Raw genomic sequence first — 25,422 nt, 5'->3', positions numbered from 1 at the left:
AACCATAGCTTGGAACCGATGGGAGACCGAATGTTCAAACAGAGCGAGAGGTGAGGCCTCTGGAACTGGATCAAACTAAAAGGTAAGGGATGATGTAATGTTGCCTCGAGCGGTCCTGTACACCTCCATGGATTCTGCATGATGGTGCAGGTTAAGGGTTCAGTTCCTTTTTATTCTCCAATATATAATCTGAATATACACATGCCTATTGAGCTGAGGGACAGCTCCAATCAAACTATTTGTGCCAGTGTACATTACTTATGGCTTGAAATTCAAAGAAGCAGAGTGTTATGTGCAACATCGCACAAGTACATCAGATCACATATTATAAATGTACGTGACTATACAAAAAAGGTGCAAAGAATAGAACCTATTCAGGGGAAAACATCAGCAACAACACATTATCCCTCCATGTTAGCCAAACCTTTACTTTACCATCACTGCAGTTATTCAATCTTCACAAACAAAATGCCTAAAACCAGTCCTATTAGGCTTTTATAAAAACAAGCACTGGAGAGCAAAGAGGACATTTATTGACTTTAATGGGATGAACTGATCAACCATATCTAATAGAAATCATTGCCCTCGGCTAAAGCTGGCGTGGAATTGAATTACACATGGAACACAATGCTTTTACTGCTTCTTAGAAAACTGTAATTCAATTTGTTCAGAACAGAGAAGAAACAGATAAAGTCTGAATTAAAAACATAGGCAAAAGTTTTTGTTGCAGCCCAAATGTAAAATCCAAATGTGAAGCTGCAGGTAAAGGGATCTTACTAGTCTTGGAAAATGTTAAATCCAAGCCCGAGTCTGAGGCACAAGTGGCGGTCTGTCTTTAAAATGTATCCTTCAAATAAACAGACCCACACCCAAAGCTTTTAAAGTTTACATCGGGCTCTTTCTTGATATAAACTGTGAGATTTATAGAAAAAGTTAAGTGGCCATGTCCCGCTCCAGTTGTGGATTTATTTTTAAACCGGTATACTCCCGTGTGAATGTTACCCTCCTGTCAACTCAGGTGCACATGCAAAAGTTTGGGGGATTTTAAGCTCTGCAAATGAAAAAACTCGATCATGCCAAGTCAACATCAAACTGGAGAGAATGTGTTCAATTATAAAATATCACGTGGGGCGAAAGAGAGAGAGGGAGAGAGAGAGAGAGAGAGAGGGGAGCGTTTTAAAAGCTCGCTTTTTTATATAGTCTCCGCTGGAGAAGGCGAGTCTTATAGTTCCCTCAGAATGGGCAGGCGTCCCTCAGATGCGTCTGGACAACCACAGCACCGGGTCATGGAGAGGTATTATAGCTTAACCAAGTACGGGGGGATTTGCCTTTCAGTGGCACGGCTTTAAATCGCTATAGTAACGGTGAAATATTCAAAAGTACATGTATCTTTTTCATTAGCCTGTATGTTTGAGGTAATGGTTTTAAATGGGTAGAGTGTTGCGCTCTGAACGCAGGGAGGAATTCGCTCTGAAGTGTTTACTGCTCTGCACCTGCTCCTGCTGCACATCACACTATTATGTGTTTTATCTTAATGCGGCACAGACATAGGTCTGTCTGCTGTCGGAGTAATAATGTCACCTGTCCCCTCTTGGCAGTCCTAACCTGTACTTCTCGCTGTGCGTAAACGATTGCAACTTTACGCACCAGCACCAAACCTGTCCAAACTCTCTTGTGTGTCTTCCCTCCTCTCCAGCCCATGCACGCGAAGGTCTCTGCTGTAGTGTCAGCAGAGAAAGCTCTTTCGTCCTGGTTGTATCGTCAGGATCACCGCCCTCACTCCAGTGGACCCCCAGCTCCCGGAGGGGGCTGTGAGTGCGCGGGACCAGCGCGGGAGTCCTTCCCGTGTGCTCACCCGCAGAGAAGATGAACCTCCAGATTCTGCCAGAACACAAGCTCTCGTCGGTGGCCCCGCTGAAACAGTGCAATGTGGAGAAAAAAGAAGTAGAACTGATCCTGGTGAAGGACCAGAATGGCGTCCAGTACACCAGCTCCTCCATCATCCCCGCCCCCGGCCACCTCGCGGGTCACCGCGGATCCGAGGACGAGGAAGAGCGAGAACTCTGGGGCAAGAAAATAGACTTTCTGCTGTCGGTCATTGGCTTCGCGGTGGACCTGGCTAACGTTTGGAGATTTCCTTACCTGTGCTACAAAAATGGAGGAGGTGAGTTAACCATGTTTTATTCTGCGAGTAATAGATGCTTAAACATTTTGGAGGTCACCAATCATACCATGACGCGACCTGTCACATCCTCATCCGCTCTTAACATGTGCCAAAGAATTTTTACTTTTACTTTAACATCTTTAAAATTAGTTTAAAGTTTTCATAGATATCATATATCATTTATTTCACAAGGTAAACGTCTCATTGAGATTGAGCTAGGTAACCAACTTCACACTGAGGCTTCAGCATTCTGTGATCGAGTAATCTTTTGTCATTTTGCTGTATAGTTGTTCTTTTTAATCTCATTTAATTACTCTCAGGTATATGAGAAGATATATGTAGCCTTTTATGAAGGGAATAGTTTACATCTCTTTATCAAAGCATGCACGTGAAAAAAGATCACGTGTAACACATCTACCTTCTCCAAACTACACCATGTGACACTGACAGATAACAAATTTCCAAAAAAAGGGTTTGTCACAGAATTCATTGATTTAATATCCTGCAAGATTTCTTTGTAAAATGTAGAGTATGGAAATACAGGTGTCATATTCTACAGGTTTGGTTACAACATAACCACCATTGGAGCTATAGGAAACTGAAGGTTCCCTGCAGTGAGTGGGGGGGAGGGGGGCAGTGCGTCCAGTACACCAATTTGAAAAGTGTTTAATCGCCTAATGGTTCATTAGAAAGCTTCGAATGAAGAAAAGGTCTCATGCAGATGTGGCTCCTACACGGACCCCTAAGGTTTCACATGGTCAGACGCATCAAGTAAAGTTACCTCTCAACGTGTAAATGATATTTAGATTCTCATCTTAATATCAGATTTAAAATATACAGCGAGGTTCATTTGCCAGAACTATCTGAAATCTTGAGAACGAGTCTTACTCTTAAAGTCTGTATACAGGAGCGGGACAGGTTGCACTGTTTTCAAACCCATTGACCAGTGAAGCTTCCCTGTAGTATGGGATGGTGTCAAGCCGTGTTGTTTTACCTTCACTACTCATGACAACAGAGTGGTCTCCAGAAGGTGCACTGCTCTGTCCTCTGATTGCCGACGTGTCCATCAGAAAAAAAAAAAAAATCAATGTTGTGCTCGGCGCCCCCAAGGATCAGCTTCACTGCCGGCCCTGTCAATCATATTGACCCTCAGCGAAATGTATTCATTACAGTAGATAATGTGTCATTAGTGATGGACAATGTCGAGAACAATTCAATTACAAGGCGGTCACTTCCTCGCCGGTGGATGTGCCACTGAGGCCAAGTGGGAAAATAGCTGTGAGCCTTCCTGCTCGTTTGTCAGAATGTTGCAACGTGGTCTTTTTCCGAGAATGTCAAGCCCCTCTACGAACTTTTCTCTTCGGTTATTTGTTTTATCTCTCACTTATTTCCATATGGGCCTCTTATATTGAAACATCTGTTACCGTGAGCTAAATGTAACCCACACCAGAGATGAATGAGCAGAAAAATACTCAAAATGTAACATATGATTCCTTCTTTCCCTCTCCAGGTGCCTTTTTGATCCCCTACGTTCTTTTCCTGGTCATAGCGGGGATGCCATTGTTCTATATGGAACTTGCTCTGGGCCAGTATAACAGGGAGGGGGCAGCTACGGTTTGGAAAATATGCCCCATCTTCAAAGGTGAACTGTAACACAAACACACACCCACCAATGTGCTGCTCTTTCTTTCTTAACCTCCTCTTTCCTCTCATCCCTTTGACGATGTTTCCCCCCTTTACGGACTTATAAGTGTCTCTCCTCACCTCTCTGCATTTTCAAATGTTCGTTTTTCTTGTAATTGCTACATAGTACCCCCCCGCATGTCGATTTCAGCACATTATGATAAACTCAGGATGTAGACCTGAGTTGTGTACATTTTAAAGTGACGCTTAATTTTTACTAAATGTTTACTAAATCTTCTTCTTTGTCTGTGATATGGAGTTTACTCTAAAGTTTCAAAATAAACTCACTATTTTTGTGATTTGTGATAGAAGGAGCTCTAATAACATGTGTCTGGATAAGAGTAAATCTGACCTGACCTTTACACACTGCAACCTCTTATTCAATCACTTCTTATTTAATACTGTCAGTCAGATAACCACCCTTGTCTGCACTATTGAATCAGCACCAGTCCCTGCTTCTGTTGGCGCCAGCGCTAAGGAGGGGTTGTTATTTTCCTGCCCAGGAATGAGTGGGTGATGAGTTTATGGACTTCTCTGTTTTGATGTGAGGATGTCACATTCCAGTGGAGACAGAACGACTTGGGATACCATCAAATAATAAAGAAGCGCAAATCAATGGAAATGCCCATTAAGCCCAAGTAGATGTGTATGCACATTAAGTAGTTCGTGGTTATCAGCATATACCCTTTACTGCACAGAGGGAGTTACACACTGTACGTACCGTATGGGGATGGTGCAGGAAAATGACTCTTTATCCAATCAACTCTAGGTTGTTTGTGATTTGAGATTGAGATTTGAGCTTTTTACAAGAAGTTACCAGGACCAAAATATGCATACATTGTGTCACTCCTAAAGGATATGGAGAACCCCTGCTGTAAAACACTGTAAAGACAGATACGTATACTGTTGGTCTGTAACTTGCCTAAGGTCATGTGCACAGCACAGTGTTACAGTAAACCATCATCTCGTCCTCCCTGTGTTCTCCAGGTGTGGGCTACACTGTGATCCTCATCGCCCTGTACGTCGGCTTCTACTACAACGTCATCATCGCCTGGTCCCTGTACTACCTGTTCTCCTCCATGACCAGTGAACTGCCGTGGCTCAGATGTGACAACCCCTGGAACAGTCCGAACTGCACGGACCCTAAAGCTATAAATGCATCCCTCCTCGGCAACGGAACATCATACGCCAAGTACAAGATCACCCCGGCTGCGGAGTTCTACGAGTAAGTGATCTGAGATAAGTCCGAGCAATTCATTAATTAGATAGAAAGTCAGTTTTGTCCTGAGATTAGATTTTAGTTTTCGTCATATTTAGTCAAGGGCAAGGGTTTAAGGGTAAGAAATACTTAATCCTGCCCTTTTAATGTTCCCTTGTGTCAGGTCAGTGGCAGAAAGGTGTTAATTTTGTCGGTTTTAAAGGTAATGTGGTGCTAGATATGTTGTACAGTGAATTTCATGATAGGTTGTACACTACCACACATTTTAAAGAATATATTTGAGACCTCCTCTACACAAATCAAACTTAACAACTACAACTGACTAACTCCCTACACACCAAACAGCAGGAGAACCTGCTAGTGCTTAGAACACGCAACAGACGCAAAAGTGAATAAAAACAGACAGAAAGAAAACAAATATCTCCAGGTGAAAAAGTGGTGCCACACAACAGAAGACATCACCGAAGATGTCCAGAGAGTTTGCGGTGATATGAGCCGAGTGTCCTGAGTGGGTTACATGATCTCCGCGGTGGCGGTAATACGTCGCTTCCTGTCTCTGTTTCTGCTGCACCTCTTGAATAATGCAGAGGATTGTTGCTGAGAACCTCCCGCTGCGTTGTGCATGTGAGAAAGTCAAACTCTGCAGCAAGTACTCCATTTGAAAACGGCTTAAGCAACTGACTTTCATTAAGACTAAATCTCTCTCTGCAGTGAAACACTATCCCTTTGTTGAGAGATGCTAATCTATGATGTCACCTCTGTACATACTAGTGGTTTTAATGAAACATAGTGTTATATATCATCTTGAAGTCAGGGCACCTCACGTTCTGTGTGGTGCGTCCTCAGGTGTCTCTTCAGGTTTGTGGTGCTTCCCACTGATTTCGCAGCCTCTGGGCTTCTCTCAGAACTATACACTCGTTTTTTTCTCTCAACTGCATGTTGGATGTGGGCACAAATGTCAACCAGCCTTGTTGTCATCATGTTCTTTAACCCTCACTTTAGGTTATCTGATCATAACCAGCCGCAGCCTTTTGCTTAGCTTGATACAATCAAGTGCGTTCATGTTGTGCTTCAGATCACAAGAACGGTATTCAACGAAAGAAATTTTGAATTTTTGTCTCATCATGGAAAATGATAAAGTTTTTAATTTATACTTGTTTTGTTTCATCCAAGATGTTGATATAGTCACTGTTAGTGTTTAATGATGCCAGTGTCTTGACGACGACACTGGCAGGTCCTTCTGTAATGTTTGTTTCATTAGGACAGTTACAATGATACGATTTGGCTGCGTTACTGTTGACCACAGTCTGACACAACAGCACCATCACGTGTACATGATGCTTTCTTGTTTCCTGTCAGATTAATACAATGACAGTACGTATCCATGGAGCCACAATCCATGTGAACACAGTGACTAGTTACTGAACACGAGTGGAGGAATAAAAAGGTTCCAGTCACAAATGTTTGCACTGTAGAAAAGGTGTATACAGGAAAAGTTCAAATCCTCCCTTTGAAGTGCATGAAAAACGCCCCATCTGTTTATAGTGTACTTCAAAGACAGATAGCTTCTGTGAAGACCGTGCAGCCCAGAGGAAGTCTGTGAAGTGACTTTTACAATACAGGACACATGCTAAGCTTGACCCACTAAATATTTTGAGCACGCAGCCTGGCCAGTAATCCAACCTGCTGAAGTTCCACTCCCTTGTACATGTATGTTTATTTCATCAGCATTTCTGGATATTATTCAGCCTCCAGGGAATTGATATTGATATTTTTAGTAGGTCAATGATTTTACTTGACAGGAAAAAGTCAGTGTCAAAGTCGATCATATGTAAGCTCCGGACCTTTGAATTGTTAAAAACCTCAGGGGAAAAAAGTAACGTGATATTGCTCCAAAATAATAATGAATCGCAAAAATCTTGAAGTGGACCATATATTCCAGGTGGACTATTGCGCTTGAGAAATAATCAGTGAATATGGTGTGCATGGACGGACTGACAACAATAGGGCACTTCAAGACAGATCTTGCTTGGGGTTGGGCTCTGTAGGGGATAATAAATCCTCTTTCTTGCAGATAGCTTTGAGCACACAGCGGCGATGCCAAGGCACAGCGTGAGGGAGCGAAGCCAACTGAGTAAACACTCCTCTTCCTTCACCTCTTGCACTCTAACACAATCTGTAAATTGGAAAGTTCTTGTTCGACTTTAGATTATAGCTGTTGTGTGCACATACATGTGTGGAATAAGGAGGGGTAACAGTTTGGGATCTTAAAAAGAATATATACTTATACTATATATACTGGGAACCTAATAGTATGCTATTGTTAGGGTTTTTATGAGTTGCTGAGCTAAGATCCAGATGTTTGGGAGTAAGTTGGAGAGAATCATAGCATGGTTATTTATGGTACCAACTCTACGGCGATAAAGTGGATCTTTCAGCGAAGATGGATAAGTGATGTCTGCATCACTTAATTCATCTCATGCGATTTTATTTTAAAATGACCTTATTGCAGACAAACCTTTTTTCCAAAGTTAAGACACAGATGTGCACTAGTAATTTACAGCACAGCAACATTATAAAAGGATCAATGTGGTTTGCCTGCTAGTTGGTAATAAAATCCCATGCAATGAAATAAAGGAGGCAGCAGTCATCACTCCCATCTTCCCTGAAATGTCAGGTTTATGGTCAAACTGTACTCTGTCCTGATAGATAAGTTAAAAATGGCTTGGGTTATATGTTCCGGTACCAACGGTTCACTGTACAGTACACTGTAACTCTGGTGTATTCACCCTGTATGTAGTGGGATGTTATCTAAAGCATTACCAACTTTTATTTCCATTTAACTTTATTTTATACCAAAGATGGTGGGCTCTGGGCTCATAACATAACATAACAGTTCTTAATACAGGACTGTATTATTATTATTAAGTCGAAGTTACAGCCTATGACTTACCTTCAGAATAGACTTGAGGAAGACCAGTCTTATTTGTCTAATTATCTGTAAATTCGTAACTTCTCATAATAATAAATATTAGGTATAATATTTATAGTATCAAATAATAAATATATTTGTAACTTGGCGCCTTGCTCCGTGGCTGCATTGTATAGCACATGCTCGATCCCATATTCCTGCTATCTCCCATAAAGTGTTTACCATCCACACAGATTGTCAGACCTCATAGTTTCAGTTTTTACGAGGACTTGCAAGTGGCATACGATGCAGTCTTCTCTCTTATGCAAGAACTTATGTTTTGCTCAGAATCTGCTAGTTTCACTTCCGTGCATGTGACTATGGTTTAAATAATTATGTGGGAACATTCCAATTCCTGAATAAGGTCATTTAGTTAGATCCACTCTAAAATGTGATTTCCAAAAGGTTCTTCATGGAAAATGGTTCTGGCTGTTTATTTACAATTTTTTTGGTCAATTGAAAGAAGCGGTGTCACATAATTACCTCTTTAAGTCCTTACAGTGACAATGTCCAGAAACATTTTGAGTTGTCTTTCAGGCCAATGTCACTTATTACACATGATAACATGATATCTCAGGAACGCTTTGATGAAAATATAGTCATTATAATTTGATGTTCAAAGATCAAAACCTCTCAAACACGTTATCTCAGGAATGCTTCTGGAATTTTTCCACATTTGGAACAAACATTCACTTAGAGTCAAAGACGAACTGATTCGATTTTAGTCATAGGCCAAAAGAAGAGTTTATGTTTGTTAAAGTGCGATTCCCAAATACTGATCTATCAAAGATCTGATGAGCTGATCCAAAATATCCACGTCTGTCACTTCTGCAACTTCAAAACCTGATTTCATCCTCCAATATAATTTCCAAAGGTGGTTTGAAAAAACTTGAATTCTTTTTTCAGCACTGAAAAATTAACACAGTCAACATTAATGAAGCAGGGAACAGCAAGCTGGGCTGATTTAGGCATCACATGCAGGACTTTAACAATAATTCAATGATAACACAGACTGGAACGCCATATGACCGGGCTCGATGAAGGTGATATGGAAGTGAATTTTAATTCATGTGAAAGGGCTTATTTGGAAGATGTGGAGTGGAAGGGGCTCAGTGAGGGCGGCCAAAAGAACCTTGTGCAGCCTCAAAGGAAACCTCCTAGATGTTAAACTCTCAAGTCACAGCATCAAGTCAATTAACTGCACAGACTGAGGCTGTCTCATAGCTCGAAGACATACAACTCATGAAACTGTTGGAACTGAGCCTTCATCGTTAAGCTGCCGGACGGAAAGTCAAACACTTTTGGAAACCAGCTCCCCCAACACCTTTCTAACTAGAATGGAAACAGATTAAAATTCACTACATCCTGATTTTTATTTGTAGCTGCAGCAAATAGCACACAGAGTTAAATATCATGGTAACTGGTTTTTAGTTATATAGCATTTTTCTTGTCTTGTGACATCAGGGGCAATTTGGGGTTCAGTGTCTTGCCCATGAATCGCAGCTCTTCCATGGACGAACTGCTCTCCCTCCTGAGTCACAGCCGGGCCCAATATCAGTCCCCTTATGCTGCCTTTTTTTCATTAGAGATCCATGAATTGTTCTCTGAGAAATAAAAGTTCAAACTGAAAAATTGACAGTGCCAAGAACACCACACCACACATCAACATCCATTCTCTTTAGAAAAACCCTGAAGCAGCCACATGTGATTTCATGTCAGGGATAACCAACTTGATGAATAGCCCTCATTTAAACAAAGAGATCTAATTACACACTTGAGGAGATTGATTTCACATAAGCCTCACATGCAATTTGACTTATTTGCTGAAATAATTACTTTTAAAACAACAATGTCAGATTATTTTGTAATTAATTAGATAAATTAGGATGAAATTTAATCAAACCTCTCAGCTCTGTTTTGATCTATGATGCTTTTGATTTATTTCATTTTTTCCCCTGCTTACTCCGTTTCTCATCCTGTGACAAACATTAAAACACTGTGTCAGCCTCAAGTATACAAAGGCCAGCTAATGGCAGCCCTGTGTGTTAGGAAAAGCAGCACACCAGGTCATGGAGTGACGAAAAGTGTAAATGTGTTTAGAGTAACAGGGCCAGAGGGATCTGGAATGATGTTAAAGTGAACATTTACTGGCAGCGCAATATCAATACTATCAGATGTACAAGGAGGCCTCTGGGAATTACAACACCAGACAAGGCCTCTGGGTCATGTACGGACTCTAAAGTTCGTTCTCCAAATAAACTGATGTCTTCAAGCTGCTATCTTCCTCCCAGAAGACCCTGTAGCTTTGAGTTTAGTTAAAGCCAAAGATAAGTCGAATGCTAAAGAGGAGTTTCGCGGATCCTTCGGTCCCCTCGGATTGTACGTCTGGACACACCGGACAAACTCTTCAGTTTGCCTGTTCCTGAGGGCTTTTTGTGTGTCCAGCGGTTGTGTATGCAACGTGAGTATCCGATTCTAATCCAGTTCCGCTGTTTATCCACCCATGACGTCACAGGCCAACAAGATTGAATCTTTTCTTGAGGAAAGTCAAATGTGAAGAGAACAAAAGTGAGTTGAAGTGGTTTACTGCAGCATATTGATATCCAAGTAAAGCATGACCAGCTCGGGAGAGACAGACCGTCTTTCTTGTTGGAGACGCGTCTTTCCGTCTTGAGTCTTGGACAGACAGACCTTTTTCATCTGCTGAAGCCTTATGAATGCAGTGATTTCAACTGTCATTTTTTACACAGTATTTGTTATGCTTGGCTACAGTGGCACACAGTATGTGTCAACAGTAAATAACCGAAAGAAAGATTTGGAACTGTGATACGGATTTGAAATGACTACAATGAAGATGAATGACAAGTCTCCACTTCTTCCCACTGTCTTGCACATCTGGAGCTGGAGCCTTTGCAGTAGCAATTCGGGGATAGTCTCAGATGTCAAATAATGACGTTTCCCCCATCAAATCAATTTAATGAGGAAACCGGAATGAAACACCTTGGTTTCACTTTTGGAGTGCCGCTATTTTTATATACATGGCCAATAAAGTATCATATATTATCTGATACGTCATCAACAGAATTTGTGTATGTGTGTGGTTTTTACCACTGGAAATGATGCAGTTTTTTTTAAATAACCACTCCACTTTATAGTTGGTACTGGTGTCATTTTTCTGACCACCGTGGCTATTCAGAGGAAATGAAAATCATGTAATGTGCGAACTTTGCTCTTACTATAATATTGTACACTGGTTGCGCCATACAGCGCCTCCTTCCAACTTCTCAGAGCACACAGAAAGAATGAGCTTGCAACTCGAGTCACTTGTTGGCCAGGGGAGGAAGAGACACCATTTGTCTCCCCTTGTTTCATTATGTCATAATAAAACATTTGAACTTTTGATCTACCACACTGAGCTGACATTTAGTGTTTGGCTCGAAGATGGCCGATAATAGCAAAACAGTCCCGGAGGTCATTATTGACAGTTTTAAAGCATCCGTTTGTGTCGGGGCAGAGATGAGAAAGAGAAGGTTAAGGCACTTTAAAAACCAGACAACAGAGCTTTTACCTGGATACTTTCACAACAACCTGCATAACTGCTGAATAACTTTTAAATGAGTTTGTTGTCAGTGTTTAACTGATGTGACATGATGTAGCGCAGATCTCCACCTCAGGCCTTATATTATGGTCTGTTTGGTTGAATCTCTCCCAGCTACTGTAACACCCGGGTGGGCCTGTTGTACAAAAACACTTCTGAATGTTAAGATGTGGCCGAAATAAATAACATAAGATAAACTTTTGTCTCTCTTGTCATATTTAAACTCATTAATGTGTTACTGAGGCTCAATACCAAAGACAACTTTTTTCGATAACATAATTCCTTTTTATTCATTTTGTCTGTGTTTTGTGCAGACGGGGTGTGCTGCATCTCCATCAGAGCAGGGGCATCCAGGACCTGGGCCTGCCTCGCTGGGAGTTGACCCTGTGTCTGGTTGTGGTGGTCTTCATCCTCTACTTCAGCCTGTGGAAAGGTGTCAAGTCCTCAGGGAAGGTAGGGCCCTGGATCACCACTACACAAATAACCGTTGCTTTGTCAACATTTTATCTTCTTTTAGTTTACAAAAAAATAATCTTTACACAAATATCTGTAAACGAATTTGTAGCAAATACTCCCACAGGCTTCAGCATAACTTCATGATACTGGGTCAAAAGGCAGTGGTAAACATTGTGAGGGCTGGACTCTCACATTCAGCCTTTTATTTAATGCTATATAACCTACTGTAGTTACTTTCATTGGCCATCGTTTAACACAAATTAGCCTCTGGTGTCAACAGTCAATCTTTTGGGGTCGCTGGTCTACACAGGGAATATCTTGGCCTTTCATTTGATTGGTCATACTAGTAACAGAAACCAGGAGGCGCCACAATCGTGTCCGTCGCCTACAGATTCTGTATATATTACATTCAGAATCGGTTTATAGAGATAACATTCATTCAAGCACCAAACTGTAGCAAACACACTGATTTGTTGCAGTCATAGTGTTTATCTAACTCACTGCACATGTTGTGCATGTTTAGCATATAATCTCTAGGGTTAGGGTTAGACTCAACAGTTTTTTCCTATTTCTCAATATTTATCTGATGATAGGAAGAATCATAGAAAAAAAGGGACACATGATGTATTTTTGCCCGTTTACCTGTTTGTCCTGTGTTTTTGTTCAGGTGGTCTACATAACGGCTACTATGCCCTACGTGGTCCTTTTTGTGCTGCTGATCCGAGGTGTAACCCTCCCAGGGTCCATGGACGGCATCAGGGCCTACCTACACGTCGACTTCAAGCGGCTCAACAATCTGGAGGTCAGAGGATTTTTCCTTAGAGGGACTATTAAAAGGATTATCTTATTTTATCTGAACTTATCCATGAGTGTTGGAGATACGAGACATATTTTTGATAAGGTTAACACAGGAATGATGGTTGCTTTGAGTGGGAAATCCCAGGTTTTAGAGCAGTCTGGTGTTATTTGTTTATATCTGGATGGTTTAATGTTAGCCTCTGGGTTTATCTGCACTGTCTAAATGAATAACATGTACACCAGAGACTAGATAGATTTAGAGAGCCGTCTGTCTGTCTCACTGTAATTAAGAGGGTGGAGAATCTCCACCGCTCAGGATTAAAGGATCGATATTCAGCGGTGCCTCCAATGCTGAATGTCTGAAAACGAACGAATGTACTCTTTACACACGTACTTAAGATACGATCTTCCAGTAACTAAACTGATACACATGTGTTGGGGTTGTCAAAAAGTTCACATTTAGCAGAATATTTGTGGCACTAGACGTAGTTGTTTCTTCCGGCATGGAGGTTATGTTTTCACCCCTGTTGACTTGTTTATAAGAGTCAGGGGTTGCTATGGAACTTATGGAAAGATGCAGTCTGGATCAGGTATAACAATAATCTGTGGATCCGGATCAGGGGAAGAAGCCAAGATTTTTTTCAACATTTCAGTGAATACTCTACCGATCTTGGCTAAAAACAATCATCTGACACATTTAGGGGAAATGATATCTCTCAGTGTTTGAGATTTGGTGAAGTTTGATTTAATTTAGGGGGACTATTGGGCCATGGTGGAGATAAACACTGTCTGAGTGCCGTAATTACATACTTCAGAATACTTGTCTAAAATGTACAGGAGAATAAAGGATTTTCCGCATGTCGGTCATAATGGACCATTTGAATAATAAAATAAGATAAATAATGAGAGTTAGCATTTATAGGCTAATCAATACACAGTGCTTTGAATATTCTTTAGCGATCCAATATTCTTCCTATTTGTCTTTTATTTTGCTGATAGGTATGGATCGATGCCGCCACCCAGATCTTCTACTCTCTCGGCGCTGGATTCGGTGTCCTCATTGCTTTTGCCAGTTATAACAAATTTGACAACAACTGCTACAGGTGAGCGTTTGCAGTATATTTGCAAAGCAAGCCAGCAACCACAAACCATCCTGGTGCTTTTAAGCAGTCGGCCGTTTCTGACATGAAACTGAATCAAAGCGCAGTATAGGTGATGCTAATCTGTCCAGCTGACCCCAGTGACCAGGTGTTAACAGAAAAGATAAGGCACAGGCCAGGAAGGGTAGTCAGATTATAGCCCATGGGTGTGCTGTATACCCACTGATTTGTCTTACTGCTCCTCTTCCTCACAAAAAGCAGATATGAGGCAGGCCCATGTTTTACACGTTAATGAGATGCAGAGGTGCTGTTATGGACTGTCCATTGCCCATAGCAGCAAAACTTGTTTGCTGTAGTTCCACGACATCGCTGCATCAATTAATGCTGAAATGATTTTGTCACTTAATAAAAATAGAATGGTTCAAGTACATGATCCTCCAATGCGTGAAATATAATTAAAAGTGCCTGTGACGCTGCCGGAGGAATCAGATACTGAGATCAGTCGGGAGACCGGGGTTTAAGATGAGAGACATTATCTTCATTCGCAGTCCAAATGATCTTACACAAACAGTTTACATAAGGAGCCAGAAACAGAAACAGACGATAGGCAGGTAAAAAGTCAAAAGTGGCAGAGGAACAATAGAATTGGCAGATATAATGAACAGGGTTTACCAGGCAGGAAAAGCAGGGACAGGAAACTAACCCAGTAACAAGTGTGTATTGGTGAATTGACCAAGAACCAGGAACTGAAAAGTGTTAGACTTAACAAAATAAGAAAGGAAATGGAATATGCAGAGTCTTAACTTAACAGATGTACCAACGCTGTATGAGTACACGTGTAATAGAAAAGCCCTGTGTAAATGTGTGTGTGACTGTGACTCATTACATAAGGCTCTTTGATTGGTCGTCACGTGACCATTATAATTCAAAACTCAAATCTAAACTAAGTAAAAGGACAGACCAGAATTGAACACAGATTTTATGTTCAAATACCCCCACAGATGGATAGAATCGATGAAAGTAAAAAATGAAAAGTAATGTGTCCTTCACACTCCATTCTTCCAAACTCTCTCCTTTGAGTTTTGCAGGGGGTCTGAATCTCCTTCATATTTTACCCAGGAGAATCATACAGGGTGAAATTATGTAAGACCCTCACAGCTCAAAAGAAGAAACTAATTCCATTTTAACTATTGAATAAATTGAAATACAATGTCTATAAGAATATAAGACATAAAAACATGGTTATTTTAACCAGATTAAGAAATATGAAACATAAAAGAGTAAGCATTGAAGCCTCCTCCTGTTCTCTTCCCATGCTAGATAAACTAACTTGGATTAAAATAGGTTATTTATAATTGTTTTTAAAGGAAAGTTTTGAGATGTATTAAATGGACAAATATCCTTCTTTTAACATACTCTGTTTATCACATAGCTGGTTTTGAGTGAGCCACTGGCTCTGTGAATAAAAACAAAGCAAAACACATAAGAGCACGAGATCAGAGGGAAGAGAATGTATCTTTGAGGCGTTTCTGCTTCCTCGGCTCTGGAGGAGGCCGACAGCCTCGGGTGTGAGGCCACAAAGGCAGCACAGTAATTACTGATCAAACCACCAACCGGGCGCAGAGGTCAAAGTGTCTCATTAACCTAAAAATCTCTTCTAAAACACAGTGTTGGGTTGAAGACTCATGGGAAATTTAAAAGATATTAAGCAACACTGATTTTAGCAGTGATTCAACATTGTTAGTAACACATGCTGCCATGTTCTGTTAAAAATTAAGTTAGCGAATACTAACTCAAGCTACAACTTTTTTTCTAGGGATGCCCTCTTGACCACTACTGTGAACTGCATCACCAGTTTCTTCTCAGGGTTCGCCATCTTCTCCGTGCTAGGCTACATGGCTTACAAACATGGGGTGAAAATAGAAGATGTGGCAACAGAGGGTGAGTAGGTTTAAGAATGGCTTTGTAAAAGCATCAATTTGTCTGGGGTTGTCATAACTTTTGTTTGTGTGTGTGTATATGTGTGTGTGTGTGTGTGCACTTACAGGGGCAGGATTGGTGTTCATCATCTACCCTGAGGCGATCTCTACACTCCCTGGCTCAACATTTTGGGCTATCGTGTTCTTCATCATGTTACTGACGCTGGGCATCGACAGCGCGGTGAGTCAACTAACACTTTGTCTGCAGATTATATCGTTTTAACCACAAGTGGGATGGAAGTGTATATGTAATGAAAACTTTCAGGTTGTTGATGATGTCCACGCATAGTATTGTTGAGAAGTACTGTTGGGTAACTGCAACCTCCCTGTGCTAGTTCAAAACTGGGGCACAGCCCATGTTTCTGGAAAGTACCAGTTTGCTTTAAAAAAGGCTGATTACCATGACTTTTGTTTAATCTGCCATGCATGACATGGATATAATATGGGAGGGAACACAGTAAATGTCTTTAATCAAGGCTCATACAAGGCTTTTTAACATTTACCTCCTGGAAGTAGCCTTTCTTACATTATATCTGATTTAGCTCAGAGTCTGACTGATGTAAAAATAGACTGTTGAGTGCTATTAACGCAAATAATCCCGCAAATTTAGGACTTGATTACTTAATACGTTTTTTTTCAACACAATTATACCAGTGAATTACAACCAAAGCGAATTCCCATCTTTTGCTAGATGAAAAAGTTTTACTCAATTCGTCAAAATTGAAATTCTATCAACCTTTTTTAATGGACACATGATGCTGTAAATGCATTATTGAATTAAAGTTCGTTAGATATTAAAAGGTTAGAATTTGCCCATGCCAGTCTGATTTGAAAGACATCGTGGTACACTGGCATTGGTGCAGTGGTTAGCGTTGTCGCTGTGGGGGCCAGCCTCCTTACACTGTACAAAGATAAGAACAATTTATGTTCATTGATTTTCAGAGGGGATCTAGTGAATTTGAATGTGGTTTAATAAGGGGACTTTTGGTCCTGGATGGAGGTAGGAACTATTTTTTTTATCATTGCAAAACACAGAATACATATGTCGGGACCACAGCTGTTTAGTTGACTATACAGTTCTGAATGTATCTGCATACACTTTTAAAGTATTGCGATTGATAATTATACTTGCATCTAGGAATCAGCATGAGTCATCTCTCTCTCTCTGTGTGCTTCAGATGGGCGGTATGGAGGCAGTCATCACAGGCCTGGCGGACGACTTTAAGTTCCTCAAGAGAAACAGGAAAGTCTTCACCTTCGCCACAGCCTTTGGAACCTTCCTGATGGCCCTGTTCTGCGTTACTAATGTGAGTGTCATATTGTCACCATATATTTACAGACAATACTAGAATGAAGCACATGTCAAAGCCTCATGTCTAACATGACAAAGGTTCATACACTCACTCAGCCACGATACTGTCCGTGTGCAAATACCGAAAAAAACTAAAACCTGGCTGACATAAATTCATGTTTCAAATTTATTAGATTTGAATGCTGTTTAAAATTTGAGAGATGGAGTTGATTTGCATTGTCAAAAAAAGATAAATCACAGATTTAAACCGATTCCGCCCTTTTCCGATTCCGGAAAAACTGAAGTCCCTTGATGACAAAACTCTCAAAGAAATGATTAAGTTAGGTCACATCAGATAACACGTTAGAACGTTGTTAGAGCTGTACAGAGGGAGCAAATCATTTGATTTCTCAAAGGTCGTCCTGAATCAATGTATCAGCAGTGACGAGAAATGCGGAACGGGACACAGACTCAGGCAGACAGAAAGACGTGATGTTTGTGAATCACATGGTTTCTCTTGAATCCAATAAATACTTTTTGGGGGGATAGTGAATGATGCCTTGTCCCTGTTAATCCATTACACAAGATAGCGATTGTTGATTCTCAGGATCCAAAACAAACGCCCAACAAAACCCCCTCGTTGTCATGTGACGCTCGTCTACACGTTCAGAGTTGCTCTCTTCAAAGTGCACTTCCATTCACCTCCCGATGAAAGGCAAGGAGATACAGAGAGGGTATTGTGTTAACACTAGTGTTTATGTGACTGCACACAGGGGACCATTTATCTCTAAGGGTGAAGGTTTATATACCACACGTGGCACACACAAACACACACCTACGCTGAAATCCTATCTGTTTCCTCTCCTCTCTACAGGGTGGGATCTACGTGCTGACTTTATTAGATAAGTATGCAGCAGGGACCTCCATACTGTTTGCAGTGTTGATTGAGGCCATTGGAGTTTCGTGGTTTTATGGTAAGTACGTAAATTATTTTCGAAAAAATACTACATTTGTTTATCAAAACTTAACATTTATAGATTTCTTCTAATGACATTGCAACACGACAATGATTTTGACGAGGTAAAACTGAAACGTCCCTTCACTCACACATTCTCGAACTCTTGATATAATTTAGACCTTGAAACTTGTATGTGAAGATGATAGAAATCAACACTGACGGAAAATCTTTCATTTAAATAACTAGACATACAGTTAAGTTGATTCAAAAAATTCAAAACATATATAGAACTCAAGACATTTACATTTGAGAATAAAATCATAATTGAGAAGAAACTTATAAACTTATAAACAATAATTTGGCAGTCCTGATGGGACAGTGAAGGATATAAATCAAAGACACTTGCTGGATTATATGACAGTAAAAGTAAATTGAAGGTGTAGATCATTATGTCAGTGTTGCTCTGCTTCTGTCTGCTGAGATCACTTGGAACGGAGAGCTTGGCTTGGCCTAAAATGTTGAGCGTGTCTAACTTGTATCTCAGCAGTAACCTGTGCTGTTTAACATCTCTCTCCAGGTGTGGATCGCTTCAGCGAAGACATCGAGCGTATGATGGGCTTTAAGCCAGGTCTTTATTGGAGGCTCTGCTGGAAATTTGTCAGCCCAGCTTTTCTTCTGGTGAGAGGAGTCAAGAAAATTGATGTAGCTACATTCAGGGCTTGTGTCCTGGAGAGGAATAATCTAACGTGTGGGAAATTCCAGCGCAAATGCTTGCAAGATGTATGACGCCATCATTCATTGCCCACAGAAGCGTATGCATCAGAGAAACAGGGCTGGCCAGCATCAGGACTTTAATTGCATTGCAATCACAATCAATAATAGCTCAAGTAAATAGATGTAATAGTTGTGTGGGCACACAGGAAAAGCCGTTTACACAGCGGCTCATATTCAATCATCTGCAGAGGTGCTTGTGGCCTGCTCCCAGAGGGAGGACAGAACAGAGAGGATAGATGGACCCTTCTCTGACTCCACACGACTTTATCACTGGCTGGAGAACTAAGAACCTTGCGACTCAACGTGCATCAAAGGAAGCACTCGGCTCGGTCCGCTGCCGTCCAGGGGTGGGTGTCGACAGCCATGTGCTTCCTTTAGTACATACGGCTGTTGAGAGCCTCTCCTGGACAAGAGAGGAATTTTCACCCCAATGAGGGGATATCATTAAAATAATGTAAATTACAAAAATGAAAAAAAGAATTGCTATGATTTCAAGATATAGCTTTATATATATATAGGAAAGACAGATATTTTATGTCAAAGATTATACATTCTTTCTGTTTTCGTATATTGTGCCATAGGAGATGTCTACAGTAAATAGGTCAAATCCAACCAATTATATTCCTCGCCTCATTTTCTCTTAGTCTAGATTTTCACATTTTAACTTTAATACCTTGTGTGCATACACCGTCAATGTGTATCAAGAGGTATAGGGAGGTCAACACAATGTTATACAGGTGTGAAGTCCAACCCTTTGGCCCTACAAGCTCTGCTGCCTCCAGCACCCAACAAGACCAATGAGGTTGAAATGATTTTATTGATTAATTGACACTTTGTCTGTATTGACAGTTTTAACTAACGTGGAATCAATGATATGACGCGCTTTAGGTGGCATTTTGAACTAACATGGCCTTTGATAGTCAGATGAAAAAGCAGGGTATACAGTAAAACTGACTCGTCCATGATACATGACTGCAAATGACGTTTCCAAGGGACAGAGCATAGGTAGCGCCGTCATGAATTAGTCCAGAACAGTACAATCAGGTTCAAAAAGGGAGAGTGATTTATTACAGTGCACACAGACAAGCACCTCAATTCAGTTTCATGAATAAAAACTTTTAAAGAATTAACAGAGAGACCTTGATAAGGATTATCTGTTCTGATAAAGATATTTCAGTTCTTGACCTAGGTTCCACAGTGTCTGTTTCTTCATTTCCCCTCAGCCTATCTCTGCCTCAGACTCCACATAATATTTAATGATGCACTAATACTCCACTAATCTATGTTTCTCTTTCCCTCTCCTTTTCCTTTCACAGTTTGTGGTAATAGCCAGTGCTGTGACATCTTCAGGCCTAAAGTATGATGACTACACCTTCCCGTACTGGTCCAATGTAGTTGGCTGGGGTGTGGCCATGTCCTCCATGATGTTTGTCCCCATCTATGCTATTTATAAAATACTCAGTGTACCAGGAACGTTAAAACAGGTCAGTATCCAAATAAGTTTGTCACAGAAGTTGTAAAAAATTTGTTTAACCTGCATTCTTATTGCTTTTAAAAGAATATAACACGATTCAAGTGTCAAGTGTACACTGGTACACACTAAAGCTCAAACTGGACATCACACACAGTGTAACTAGACATTGCATAATAGTGTAATTGGAGGTAAACAGAACACTTGTGGCCAAAGGGCTTTTCAGTATGTTTGTGTTTCAAGCACAACTTGAAAACAACTGTCGGATTTGGAGGAAACTCTCATCTTGATGACATTGTGAGATTTCACTTTCAGATGAAATCATCACTTCAAAGCAGTCAGAGTTTATGTTTGTAATTATCCAAGAGAGCTGTTTTGAACCCTCAGCAGCTAACGAGTGAGTCACTCGACTGTAACAGGTCCGACATCCCATTGGCATTTCCCATTGTTACTCAGGCCTGAAGATTTCCAACAGGTTAATCCTGAAATCTCCTAAACTCCTTAGCTTTGTTCTCTTCATGATGACCAGAATAAACTGAATTCCTCACACGGTTCTGGTAAGAGATGGCATCACTAAGCAGATAACCTCCATGAACTGTTATACTAATGTGTTTAAGAAGGCAAGCATTCGATTATCAAATAATAAAACTAAATTTAAAGTAGATACATTATCTAACCCTAACCCTTTTCTCGGTTTAATTTTTAATATTGGACTGCAGGTATGGGTCGGACAGTATGTTTCTATTATAATGTGAAGTAATAGAGGAAGACAAGCGGGCTAGTCAGGGGTTCGTCCTGCAGCAAGTTAATAGCTAAAACAGGGAGTACCAGGGTTTGACCTCAGAAGAAAAGAAGCAGCCAGAAGCTTCACATGATGAAGAGCAGCACAGTCTCCGGACTTAAACCTCAGGGAGCTGGTTTGTGATCAGTTGGACAGAAGGTCGAACACATCAGTTTGAACCTCAGTGAAAAAACTTGTGATGGGGTGAGCAGGTGGACCCAAATGCAGAAGGCAAGTCCAGCTGAAAAGCTAAAAAGTATTTTAATTCAATGCAGACATTGACGGGTTCAAAAAACAGTGGCCAAAGAATTAGTATACAAATTAATAAAAGAGCTGCGACTCAAAACCGACGAACTGTCAAGGACAAAGGACAGCACCAGAACTTATATACACAAAACGATGCAGGGATAACTGAAAACAGGTGAACCACATATGGAACAGGAGCAGACGATCACACAGGAAACAGGACAAAGACAGGATGTTTAGCTAGAGAGAAGCAAGGAGCAAAACTTCTGAATAAAACAGGAAACTGAACTCAAACACTGCCCACACTTAACTAAACTTAACTCAAGGAAAAGAAGGTCAGGACCGAGACAGGTTTTTTCAAAAGTTCCTCATAACAAAGGCCGAATCATGAAACCCTTCTGAACAACTTCTGATTTCCAGAGAGAGAGAGAGAACACAATGTGTATGTTTGGCTGCTGTATGTGTCAAAAACATAATTATTTGAAATCCCATTTAATCTCCAAAATATTTGCTTGTGCATTGTTCTTATTACGGAAACATTAAACTAAGTCAATTTCAATAGAAACCTTTTCTCTATAAAGTATGGTTTACCTAATTTGACAATAGTGTGTATGGACAGTTATTAATGGACCAGTTTGTACATGCCTTGCAGATGGTATACATGTTGTGAGCTCAGGGTTGATACTGATGTGTTGTTGTTACTTTTTTTTGCAGAGGATAGCATATTGTATCACTCCAGAACATGAACATCATTTGGTGGCTGAGGGAAATATACGGCAATTTACAGTAAGTATCTTTCCTGACTTACATGTAGGCGCCTGCAATTAATCTGTATTTGAACATGTGAAATTTGCAAAAAGAATTTGCAATATGACTTATTTTGTCAAAGTGACCCCAGATTGGAGGGGCACCTGGTGGAGAAAATCTACTATAAAAAACGTTGGCAAAATAAAAGAAAAATGCTTTTGGATCTACACTTTTTAAAAGAGGCATATACTGCTCATATTCAGGTTTATTGTTTTATCTGGTGCCATTGAAATAAAACTTTACATGCTTGAATATTCAGTAAATAAAATTTTCCTCATATACTGGATGTTGACCTCTATTCTCGCTGTTCCTGGCTTCGTTAGGGGGCGGGCAGACTAGCTGTTTGTCTTGCAAATTTGGAGCAGTGTGATGGCATGTGACATCACGATGATCCAAAAGTTTTGGCCAAACTACTTCAGGGGCTTCAGAAGCAGTGTTTTCTTTAGGGGGAGAGGAGCTGCTTTTTCTGCCTAGGAATTTAAATGTTAAAAAACCTTTATAAACACACTATAAGTACTGCATACTGAAAAAGAGAAGACGCATAATAATGTCTCTTTAAAAGTGAAACAAAATGTGAGGAAACAACCTACTACACTATAACGTTGAGAAGGTTCCCCATCAGTGAGAAAGCAGAAAAAGAAACATTAAAAACCATGTGACGACAACTCCTAACTCTTTATTTTGTTTTCCAGCTCAAGCATTGGTTGGCCATCTGATGTTGAATACCCAGAGTTCCCTCATCCATTGTCCTGTCTATTGTGCTACCAGTGGTCAGACACATGAGGAAAGCAGCAGTCTCCACTGTCTTGCAGCAGCCCCTCTCCTGTGTATCTACCACCCAAGGCATTCGTTGTCAACAGCGGCTTTAAGCACTTTGATTTCGGAGTCATGCCTGTTCATATTTCAACCATTCTACAACTTCGGCTCATAAGGGAGGGGCATCCGGTGGGAAACATCTACTGTTATCCGCCCATGGACATTATTATGCTTTGTATACACAATTTGAATTATTATAATACTATTTTATTTTTATATTTAATGATGTGACGATTATCTCCTAGAAGGAATTTAAACTAAAATAAAACCAAAACAATCCCTATTACTGAAGAGGAGACAAGCATAATTCAGTTTTCTTTTTGGGCCTGTCGTTATTTATTATTATAACATTATTATTATTGTCAGGTTGAGTGGCGTCTATGTGTCAGTGCCTTATCGAGCGAGACACTCCATGTTTCTTAAAGTTCGTACAGGAAGAAATAGAATAAACTGCGTTGACTCAGGAACCCACTAAATCCAACCACAGTTTGTGGAACGGCTCAGCTCGCCGGCTACCTGGTCCTTTGGCATTCAAGTCAAAGAGCTGCAGGTCGACAGAGCATCAAGGTCGAGCTCCTTAGCGAAGAGAAAACAGGCCTGATATAATACTCTTTGTCACATGTTGTGTTACAGAAAAAGGGAATAATGCATGCATCACTCCAAAGCTTTAAAAAGAAAAACAGGGCATGCTTCATTCACCTCTTATGCTTTTTGAAAGGCTAGAGTCAACCAGAGCTTTATCTCAAAGAAAGACTGAGGCCGAACCTGGTCAGTGCCTGGCTGCTCACTTAAGATGCAGGGAAAAAAATTCAGCTAAACAAATGGCGTAACTGTTACAGTTTTGTATCGTTGTGTTCCAAACTTTCGTCTGTTCAGTGCTTCTGAGCTTGTTCTCCAGATGGCGAGAGAGTAAGAGAGTTTGTGTGTATTCAGATTGTTGTTGCCAACCACACAGTATTACTGTTAGAATTCAGTGCATGGAGGAATACCTCTTCCATAGCACTGATTTTTACTACTATGTTCAGCAGTGGATATACAATTCTTATGCTGTGTTCACACTAAACGCAAAGCCAATTAAGGGGGCAGGGGATGTGATTTAGACTGCCTGAGGCCAGCATACCAGTGGCCCATTCGCAGTCGCATCTCTCATATCACATCATTCGTGCAGTTTGTTTCGCCTGTTGCGAGTGAATCGTTATTTGCGTCTATTCGCGTCTCTGCATTGGCTTTGTCCTGAAAAGTTAGCTTGGTGTTTTGTGAACACATTTTTATTCTGTCGTCAACATATCTTGTGACATTCTTTTTTAATAACCTTAGAAGTGCCATTATGTTTATTTAGGAATGTTTTTGATCATCTTTTTTTGTTTTGTTTTTTTTATTTATTGGAATGAAGATGAATCTGAACCTTGAATCGTAACAAAAACCCCTTACTGAAAGGAATAAAGCCACATTGAAAAAACATTATTTATGTGGAATATATAAGAAGATATAAAAAATATATAAATATATTCTTTTGTTATATCTAATCTTGTATTTATCAAATTGTTTATAACAAAGCGTGAATGTAAAGTATTTTAAACGTAACTGTCCCCAGTCATAACTTTGTGTTTGATGTATAGCTAAGATGGACTATTTAGAAAAAGAATATTATATTATAGTGTAAACCGGGGTTACATTGTCACAAGTGGATGTGAACAAATATACCCTGTCTTTCCTGGGCTATGTTTACAAAAATACTGTGTACAATACCAATGTCCTGTGGAACGTGAGTGACAAATATCTATGAAGAAGTCTGAAGTATTCACACTATGATAATAAAGAATTTCTTCTACACACAAAGCTGAAGGCCATGAGTAGTGATTTTCATCTTTTCTTGATTGCGATCACCTTTCATTATATTAATTGGACTTAACCTGTTAGATTCAGGATAGAAATCAAACTAATTAAGGGTAAAAACCCAGACCAGAGATATCAACTTATTTAGTCCACACGTTCTTCTTTATTGTTTGAATCTGGCAAGCCTTACAAGGCAGCTGTATTTCTTGCCAGACAGTACATGTACTTCATATCTATACTTAAGTAATACATTTTTCAAGCATCTGTACTTCTCCATATTTATCTCCGGTAACTTTCACACTTTTACTTCACTACATACAGTATATCACTAAATATCTCTACATTCTGATCCAATATTTGTACACTGTTCGTTTTTACATTGTCTTTTATGTTTCTAAATGTAATCAATAATGCGAGCTGAATTGATCCACTGATCCAAAAAGAGTGGTCAGGGAACTTCAGATTCCTGCAGCA

General features: G+C 40.2%; 1 protein-coding gene across 1 annotated transcript; it reads left to right on the top strand.

The window, feature by feature from the left end:
• Positions 1-1,705: 1,705 nt before the first annotated feature.
• Positions 1,706-24,932, top strand: slc6a2 (solute carrier family 6 member 2). Its single transcript, XM_062388798.1, has 14 exons — positions 1,706-2,164; positions 3,675-3,806; positions 4,835-5,072; positions 11,950-12,088; positions 12,759-12,893; positions 13,889-13,992; positions 15,806-15,930; positions 16,037-16,149; positions 17,147-17,275; positions 18,134-18,233; positions 18,795-18,895; positions 20,308-20,475; positions 22,204-22,275; positions 22,989-24,932. The coding sequence occupies exons 1-14, from the start codon at positions 1,867-1,869 to the stop codon at positions 23,010-23,012; spliced, it is 1,878 nt and encodes a 625-aa protein (XP_062244782.1). The 5' UTR covers positions 1,706-1,866; the 3' UTR covers positions 23,013-24,932.
• The last annotated feature ends 490 nt before the right edge of the window (positions 24,933-25,422 follow it).

The sequence above is a fragment of the Platichthys flesus genome, chromosome 1 (assembly GCF_949316205.1).
Source record: "Platichthys flesus chromosome 1, fPlaFle2.1, whole genome shotgun sequence".
Lineage (NCBI taxonomy): Eukaryota > Metazoa > Chordata > Actinopteri > Pleuronectiformes > Pleuronectidae > Platichthys > Platichthys flesus.
The sequence above is the reverse complement of the archived record's forward strand: the minus strand, read 5'-3'. Positions and strand labels throughout refer to the sequence as shown.